The 8,920-nt window shown below is 36.6% G+C and overlaps 1 protein-coding gene across 1 annotated transcript; it reads right to left on the bottom strand.

The window, feature by feature from the left end:
- Positions 1–2,047: 2,047 nt before the first annotated feature.
- On the bottom strand, positions 2,048–7,987 carry LOC143538939 (protein argonaute MEL1-like). The gene is made up of 22 exons (XM_077032376.1): positions 7,452–7,987; positions 6,212–6,402; positions 5,975–6,124; positions 5,660–5,790; positions 5,476–5,582; positions 5,291–5,394; positions 5,053–5,188; positions 4,829–4,945; positions 4,633–4,743; positions 4,491–4,553; positions 4,288–4,407; positions 4,038–4,206; positions 3,834–3,955; positions 3,618–3,755; positions 3,398–3,525; positions 3,261–3,323; positions 3,122–3,185; positions 2,901–3,036; positions 2,735–2,808; positions 2,572–2,666; positions 2,449–2,480; positions 2,048–2,363 (listed from the first exon to the last, which is right to left on the bottom strand). Exons 1-22 carry the CDS (start codon positions 7,875–7,877, stop codon positions 2,188–2,190), a joined length of 2,853 nt encoding a protein of 950 aa, XP_076888491.1. The 5' UTR covers positions 7,878–7,987; the 3' UTR covers positions 2,048–2,187.
- Positions 7,988–8,920: the final 933 nt, after the last annotated feature.

Here is an 8,920-nt window from a genome sequence, read left to right as displayed (position 1 = left end):
TAAACGTATATCTTTACCAATACTTACATCTTTGATTTTGGGATTAGAAGATCTAGTCTTGAGGTTTGTGGTTGGAGATGAGTGTGAAAAAAAGTTTGTTATATAAGGGGAGAGAGAAAGGGGAGAGAGACCAAACTACCCCCTCATTTAACATCAAAAGTTAACAATTATCTTTTTGGATCAACAATAAAACCAAAGTTAATTGTTAGGTCATGTGTGGTGAAGGGGCTACAAAATGGGGCGATTTGCGCCATGTGACGGCGCCCAGTCAGCAGATGGTGAGTTTTATTTTATAGGTGTAATGGTGTTATATATATATATATATATATATATATTAATCACACACACATATATATAATATTAATAAAAACACACACACATGGCGAGAAATAGTCATCCCCAGCCCTTGGTCACCCATATTGTCCCCCCTGGGGGCGGTGTTCTCGCCCCTAATCGCCCCATTTCGTCGCCCATTACACTTAGCCATAGGGACTACACATGCAAGTTTTAAACATTACGGATAATGCATACAATTTGGCTCAAACCATAGAAGCCATTAATGGAATTCTCTCTAAAAACAAATATACAAATATAGACAAAATATATTTGGTGTTCTTAGAACTTAGAATTTTAAGGCTAATGGAATATATTGTTGCAAAGAAAATCATTAACATTTTAATTAAAACTGAATTCAAAGACCTTTCCCGACCCGACCGAAAGCCGCCAACCCGAACTGATCATGTTCGCATAAAAAATAAATGAGAAAGACAAAATTCACCCTACATTTTACGACTATTTTGAAATTGGTGTTGTAGCATATAAGGTCGACCTACCAAGCAAGGTCAATATTCACCCAACATTTCACGTCTCTCTATTGAAATAAGCGAAGGGTCCACCCACTGAAATTATCTCTATTCTTATAGAACCTCGGTTTTGTCATCAACCGTTGGCCATTTTGGAATTTTGTCATCAACCGGTGGCATTTTGGAACGTAAATGGGTTAAAAAGGGTTATAGAGCAAGGTATCAATGGCAATGTGAACTGCTTGAAAGAGTGGTCACGTGTAAATCTTCAGTCTCCCTAGAAATCTAGTAATAAATAAGATTTTGTCTCGTTTAATACCAAACATGATCCACACTGAGACCGGTTAGAATCCGATCACTTGTAGTTTGGCCATTCGGGTCATTTATCTTCAGTTGGTTAGCATTTTGGAACCGCTTCGACGAGTTATTGACCAGGCCAAAAAAACAGGTTTAAAACTACTTTAGTAACAAATACCAGACCTCCAACTTCTTTTATGGTTTGAACTGATTTAATTTTTTATCAACACCGTTACTCTTTTATCAAATTATTACTATTTAATGTGTTAAGATAAGTTGATAACTACTAACCAATGAGCCTGATTACAGAGTGAGTGCAGACCCAAACAAGTTAATGCTCATGTTATAAGCAAGAATGGTTAGAGTGTGCAATGCATGAAGAAATTTGTGTAAAGTCCTGTTTCCCCATCTCCCGTTCTTCTTCTATGGTAATTCCCATCTTTGAATTTAAGTCTTGAATATTGATTACTAAATTGAAACATAACATAATTCAGCTTACCCAAACTGGACTAATGCTGAACCATCCGACATGCTTATGTTCATAAAGGTGGGCATAAAAACAGTTCCAGATCCGACCCTTCCCGCAGGCCACAGGTACAGACCAGAGTACCCAGAACCCAGACCCGACCCAGAACCGGTTCCACCACTACCGGGTCAAAACCCGGCCAAACCCTACCCAAAATCCAGCAAACCAAGTCAAATACCCGACCACACCCGGAACCCGTTCTTACCCAACCATTTTCTTGACTTTGGACTTTGTTGACCATACCCAACTATCTGGATCCGGTTCCTAAATATACCCAGTTTATTTAGGGTTGGATTAACACTGTTTAACAACCACCCTGGAATAGCATCTCAACAATAGACAACAGTTTTGAGTTGCAAATAAAACCAGAAAAAATTGTCTATCAAAAGTTTCAAGATATAATCAATGCACCGGAACCAAATGTCTACCTTTGCTATTAAGTTCAAAGGGGCGCTCTAAAAAGCAGGTCAAGCAAATCAAATCCAACATCATTCGCAACATACCAACAAACCCAAAAGTCAAGCACGCCCCATGATTTCACAACTCCAAAACAAACCCACCTCAGCAATAAAACATAACACTCTTCACACTTTCATGTATCACCGGGAGTGGCCTGACTTCCGCAACCCTGTCTCTGGTTGCACGCCCCCCACGTGAATCACTATCAGATAGCTCTGCACCTTCCATGTAAGAGCGCGCTCGGAAAGCAGCCAAGTGTGCATAGTAAGCCGGAGGGACTACAAAACAAAGAAATTATTATATTATTATATGGTGCAAATCTTTTACAACTTAAATGATGAAAAACAAAGATATATATCATACCTATAGAGACTGATCGAGTACACCTCGCATACCTGAAATTAGTTGAACAGATCAAACAGGTTACGATTTAACAAAGGAAATTTCAATTTTAGTTTTAAGACTTAAAGTGGTTAGTTGAAATACGTGTAGCAAAGAGAGTTGGTTAGTATCTGTAAGCCATCTGCAGTAAACTTGTTCTCATCATACAGCACATGATAATGTGTAGGCCGACTGGTCCCCTGCAAAGAAACCAAAACTTTTTTTAACTCATTTAAAACAATGTAAAAGTGAATTAAAAACAGTTCACCTGAATTCCAGCATGGCTACACAGATAGAAGTCAAATTCAGTAGGGTGACATATCTTCGTATCCACAACGGTTCCTAATAAATTTAATCCAAATAAAAAGTATTAGAAATTATAAACCAGATATTGTAGAAATTTTAAAAAGTTATAAATAACAGAAATAACAAACCAGGAAGAATATTGCCGCTCCTGTCAGTAGAGTTCCTATCACCATGCTTATCCGGGAAGAAGCGAGTATGATGCCTCTTTTGCACCACAATAAACGTGACAGGTGGCATATAATCCGCCTCCAGTGAAATACATGCCTGAAAAAACAACCACCATGTTTCAAAAACCATACATTTTATAAATATAAATATAATATAGAAACAGAAAACGTAATAAACCTACCTTACGAATGTTGTCCATTTCACTCAGTAAAACCTCGTTAAATTGTCCCTCACTTACACCGTCTCTGTAAATTAGTTAGAAATATAAGTGTTTATTGTTTAGAGAGTAATTTTAAGAGGAACAAAATGAGTTCTCATACCTGTAGAAAATGATACGGTGTGGCTTATGTCCTGTTGACTTCTTGAAAGATATTAAAAGATCTCTGCAAAAGCAAGATGTAAAAAAGAAAATTAATAGAACACTTCAAACATCTTTATAAAAGCGGTTAAACGTTACCTAATCATCCCTCCATGAGCATCACCATTTCTATGGTACAGATCTTGTATAATCTCCTGTCTATGCTGTTGTGCAGATACCAAAGCTTTATATTTGGTAACTTGAGGCCAATCCATAGAAGCAACCACCTACAAGTGAAAAAAACAGCAAAAAACACCACTCTAAAAACCTCCTTAAATCCCGAATGTAAGAGCACGAAAGCAAAGAAATAGCAACTTACAGCAGCAATTGAAGGACTTGAATCCTCTCCTGGTGATGGATGAGTGACATCAGCACCAAAGATTATGGTTGGGCGGTCAGTTACATACGGGAGCCTACCATTAAGAGATGCAGATAAAACACTGTTCCTTCCTCCTACCTAAAACAGTTCAAAAAATGTATAAATAGTAGTTAACAGATAAAAGAAATATTAAAAGCATATTAAATAAGAAAATACCTTGACATTTATTTTCATAGCAACATTCTCGAAGTACTGCTTGCTAAGCTTCATCACATGTGCCGGCCTGCAGCACTGAGAAACAATACCGAGCTCGGTTTCACACACTCGTTTAATTCTTCCTGAAAAACGGTTATTATTAAACGTATCAGTGATACTTACAAATAGTAAATGCGGTCATGGGTTATCATGAAATTGAATTACCATAGGTTCCTTTAGCTTCCGGAAGGATTACAAACAGCAGTTGCAGTTGGCTGTTAGGTGCAACTCTTTTAAGTTGGGCCGCACACTGAGCCCTAATATCAACTAAAGCTTTCTCAAGGTTGTGTGGTGGAGCAGATACCATTCGGATCAATGGCTGGGGATTAAAAACCTTCCAAACAAACATCAGGTGTCTGAATTATTTTCCTTTCGTATTTGGCATTGTGATATAAAGGGATATAGAAATACATACAATTCCCTTGTTCTGACACATTTGAACAAGTTCATTACAAAAACGCATGACTGCATCCTCTCTCTGCCTTGAAAAGTTAGCAATTGCCCAATAATTTACCGTGCCTCCGTTAATCATTTTCTACGTTAAAAAAAATGTTAAATACTGATTATCTATATATATATTCATATTCTGAATAGTGAAATAAAAAAATAGCAACGCACCAAGTCAATCATGTTCCATTGACCAACAAGTGGTTTCACTTCTGAAGAACCATGATATTGTAGCTGAAACACAAAATAAATCAGAATCAATGTAATGATGTTAGAATTAGGATTTATCAAAGATTTAAAAGTGTGAACTTACTGGTGGTGGAGGAAGCACACGTGCATCAATAGATGTAAGCTGTTCTCTTACTCGCATGCCAAAATCACTGTTAACAAGTGCATCCTTGTTGTATTTGTTACTCTGCATAGTCTAATTTAAATAAAAAGTAGATGTTATTGAAACAATAAAACTAGAATAATGTGTCATCATATGTGATTAACGTGAATAAACATACCTTCAGAATACTGTCCTCCCGTTCCCTTGGGCGTTGACATGTGGCCCTTAGCAAGTTAGTAACTTGCTTTTCATTGAGTTTCAGTGCATATCTTTGACCACCAGCAAGGTAACAAATCTAAAATTACACAAATTGAAGTCAACAATTACTAAACAGACTTAGCTGCTATAGTGCTTTCTGAATATTCAAAATAGTGTTCATCATATAAAATAATGACAGCTAACCTCTGGTGGCAAATATGTTGGCTTTGCATCTGTGCCTGCTTGAATTGCAGGAAGCGACAGGTAACGCAGATTAATGTTGTATCGCTCACGGAAGTATTGAACGACAGAGATAATAGCTCCAGTCTCATCAGGAAAACTAACAAAATAAATTAAAATAAAAAAGATTAGCCTAAGATGAAATAAAGTGAATATCAAATAACAAGACCAAAAACGAACGAAAGTTATTATTCCAACTCACGTAAGCTGGCTAATTGGTTGAACCGTTAGTGCATGAACCTTGTAACGCCTCATGTAATTTTGGCGGCGGACTTCCACCCTAACACCTCTCACAGCTCTTTTCACCTGAAATTTACAACCACCGTAAAGTCAACTTTGAGATTTTTATGCATTAGGTTAGTAAACAAATCATTGGTTAATGTATACCTTAATTCGTTCTTGATCTGTGAGTGGTCTGGTTAAATCTTTGTTAAGAAACTCCCCAATAAAATCAGACACCAGCCTTGGCTCATAGAAAGCCCTAGCAGACATATCTGTAAAAAATCAAAATCATTAGCAATGATAGTATAATTAACACAAACACACAGCACAACCATTCATAAACATATACTTATATTTAACGATAGCCCCATCTGTGTCGGTCTTAGACTCTGGTAAAACCCTTTCCAAAACTCAATCCCGTCACCAAGCACGCCATGGCCAAAATCGGTGTGGAACAGAGAACGCCCAACCACTTCACGACTGCAATTTATAGATATGGTTAGGAGTAACTACAAAAAAAGTATAATTAACCATAACAAATTTAACCAATGATCGCCCAACATTACAAAAAAGTATAGATAACAATGAAAACTAAACAAAAACACATCAGACATCCAATTCACCAAAAAGTACACTTAAAATGAAACAAAAGAAGTCATGTTACTCGAATGAGGCTGATTCCCTTAAGACCACATCAAGAGCTTGAATAGTTTCTTGAGGGCAGTCATGCTGCCTGCCACTTAAAAACTGCCTCAGGTAGTGTAAATCCTTTTTAGCAGCAAACTTAATTGTAACCCTGAATTCACGCTCCCGCCTAGAACACATACCAACAGCTACATAAGACAATGATTTAAAAAGACTAACAATAACCAAACACAAATTAAAGGAGAATATAGTATACCCATCCTGCTCAGTGATTTTAACAGTAAATTCCTTTGACTCGAAGGGCAACGAACCAGCGGCAAATGCACTCTTCTTGCCATCAAAAGCCAACCGCAAATTACCCATATGCGAAGCACGGTACAGAGAACTAAGAGTTCTCATGATTTCCCTGCATTTGGACTTTGAGGCGACCTCAGGAGAAATTGCCACCTGAAACCAAGATTTGTATGACATAGAACAAAGCCCATCATCATAAGAACAATAAACAGAACAGAGATAATAAAATACAAAGACAAATTTGCCACAAAGCCAGAATCAAGCAAAAACCATCGCAACGGCCAAATTGATGAATTACATATGAATGCGATTATGTAAATCGACAGATCATATGAAAATAAAGCGCCCTTACAATAATGAACAAAAGAGTGGCAAAGTAACTTGAAATACACTATAATATCAAAATTGCCACCAAAATCAAAACTGAAATTACACAGAACAAAGTTCATTATAATCCATACGTTATCACTTCATAAGCATTATGAACAGAGCACATGAAAAAGAATACAAAATGCAAAAAACAAGTGTAACAGTCAAAAAAACAGAAAATGTAAACTAAAAAACCCTAGCCAGAAGCAAAAAAGCCTTTGCAGTGACTAAATGCAGGATCGATTACACTTCAATGAAATCAACAAAAACAATATATCGTATTAAGCAGTTAAAAATTAGGCATGCAGCAGTTAGAAATTGATGTTGCTCTGAATAAAAAGTTTTAAAAGCATTATGCTGAATTATGTTAAATAAATTTGCAGGAATCCGATCATATATACATATAGAATTCTCAACAGATGCAAACATGCATAAAACCGAATAATATTGGTACAAGTAAACATTGATTCCAACAACACAATATAAACTAGAAAATATGTAAACAGCTGAAACCCTAGGCGGACAGATTAAAGCAAAAAACCACCGCAATGACTAAATGCAGAATCGATTACATAGCAGTGAAATTCAATCAAATCAACACAAACTAAAAATAAGAGTCATAAAACAGTTAAAAAAATGCAAAAAACAGTTAAAAATTAAGGTCAGATGGATAAACAGTTTTTTTGAGCATTATGCTGAAATACATAACAGTGAAAATACAGGAATCCATTCAAACATGCATAAAATCGAATAACACCGGTGCAAGTAAACACAGAAACCAATAACAAAATCTTAGAAATAATAATAAGAAGAAGAAGAAGAAGAACGCTTACATCATACTGATGAGGATCCTTTTGACCTAGATCCACAAGGAAGTGATTGGCCTTAATTACACACTTTCGACCGATTGTTCCATAACCGTCTCTCAACGGTGTGCTTATCCTCTTCGACGACGACGGCACCAACGCTACCGGAGGCGGTGCGTCAGCCGTCGGCTGTTGAGCGACTGGAGCCGGCGCCGGCGCCGTACGCTGCTGCATTGGCGGTGGTTGCGAAGACGGACCTGGCGCCGTAACCCTAGGGCCGCCGATTGAGAGATTCTGAACAGACTGAGTGAGTGACGGTCCGGCAGTTCCTCTGCCAGACGTGTCTGGAGGATACGACGGTGTTGGTTGATCTCCGGCACGACCTCGTCCACGGCCACGGCCACGACCTACGGCAGGCGCCGGACCGGCGCGTCCACGGCCTCTTCCGGACATCGGAAAAATAACTGACTGACGATTTTAAAGAGAGAATGGAAGGAATTGGGAGAGGCGTGAATAAGTGACGAGTGGGTGAGTGGTTTGGCATATTATATAGCGAAGGGGTTGGAGGGTAAAATGGGAAAGTGACTTGTTTTGACGCTTTTGCCCATAGTGTCTTTGTGATATACTATGACTTAACCTACAAGAAAAGAATATTGAAATTTTGAAATATATATGAAATGTTTTTTAAAAAAATTAATTACTTAAAGTTTTTAAAAAAAATGGATACCAATACCGGTATATACCGAATTTTTACCTATGATACATGTATCGGTACCGAACTAAGAAATTTTAATACAAGTACCAAATCTTTAAAATTAGGATTAGAAAATTCGGAATCAATACCAGTATAATATAGAGCTCATTTGTATTTTGGTTATGTTGTAATTCTCAAATTATCTATCATATTCACACATGTGATACAAACGTAAACATATAACGCTTATGTCGTGATGATTGTATCAATAAATCAAAAGGATATTCACTCAAAAATAATTGGCAATTACTCATATCATCAATTCTGTTTGGTTTTAACTTTCCACTAGTACATTATAATAAATGTTTATAGAAGTTAACAATTAATTATGAAGATATTTATTGTGTTACTAGTTTAATAGATACTAGCCTGGTGCTCGCGCGATTCAGCGAAAAACAATACGTAAAGGTTGTTAGCAAGCCAAGCCTAGCTCTAGCTAGACTCAAACTTCAATCCGAGCTCAACCTCAAATTCGTCTTGATTATTTTGATATTTATATAATTTAAGTTCTTTTAATCATATGTTGATAAAACATATAAAAGAAAAAAAAATAAAGTTGATTAATATTTAGATAATAATAAGTGGTCAAAATTGTAAGTATTCCTTAAACTTTGAATTGTAATAAGTTTGTTTATTTTTTTATAAAAAGGATAAAGGGCTAGATATGTAATTAAGTGAAACATGAGATTGTAAATTTCATCCTTTAAAAATTTGTACATTCATGCATAATTTCATGCAGTAA

Source organism: Bidens hawaiensis, unplaced genomic scaffold, assembly GCF_021521415.1.
Source record: "Bidens hawaiensis isolate Kalapana, Puna unplaced genomic scaffold, B.hawaiensis_p1.1 tig00011762_1, whole genome shotgun sequence".
NCBI classification, from domain to species: domain Eukaryota; kingdom Viridiplantae; phylum Streptophyta; class Magnoliopsida; order Asterales; family Asteraceae; genus Bidens; species Bidens hawaiensis.
The sequence above is the reverse complement of the archived record's forward strand: the minus strand, read 5'-3'. Positions and strand labels throughout refer to the sequence as shown.

Bases quoted from the DNA above. Each gene is read 5' to 3' on its own strand.
- LOC143538939 (XM_077032376.1), bottom strand. From the start codon at position 7,877: ATGTCCGGAAGAGGCCGTGGACGCGCCGGTCCGGCGCCTGCCGTAGGT. The intron at 4,408-4,490 runs GTGCGTTGCTAT...TTTTTAACGTAG, and splicing joins AATGGAACATGATTGACTTG to AAAATGATTAACGGAGGCAC. The intron at 3,956-4,037 runs GTAATTCAATTT...ACCGTTTTTCAG, and splicing joins GGAAGCTAAAGGAACCTATG to GAAGAATTAAACGAGTGTGT.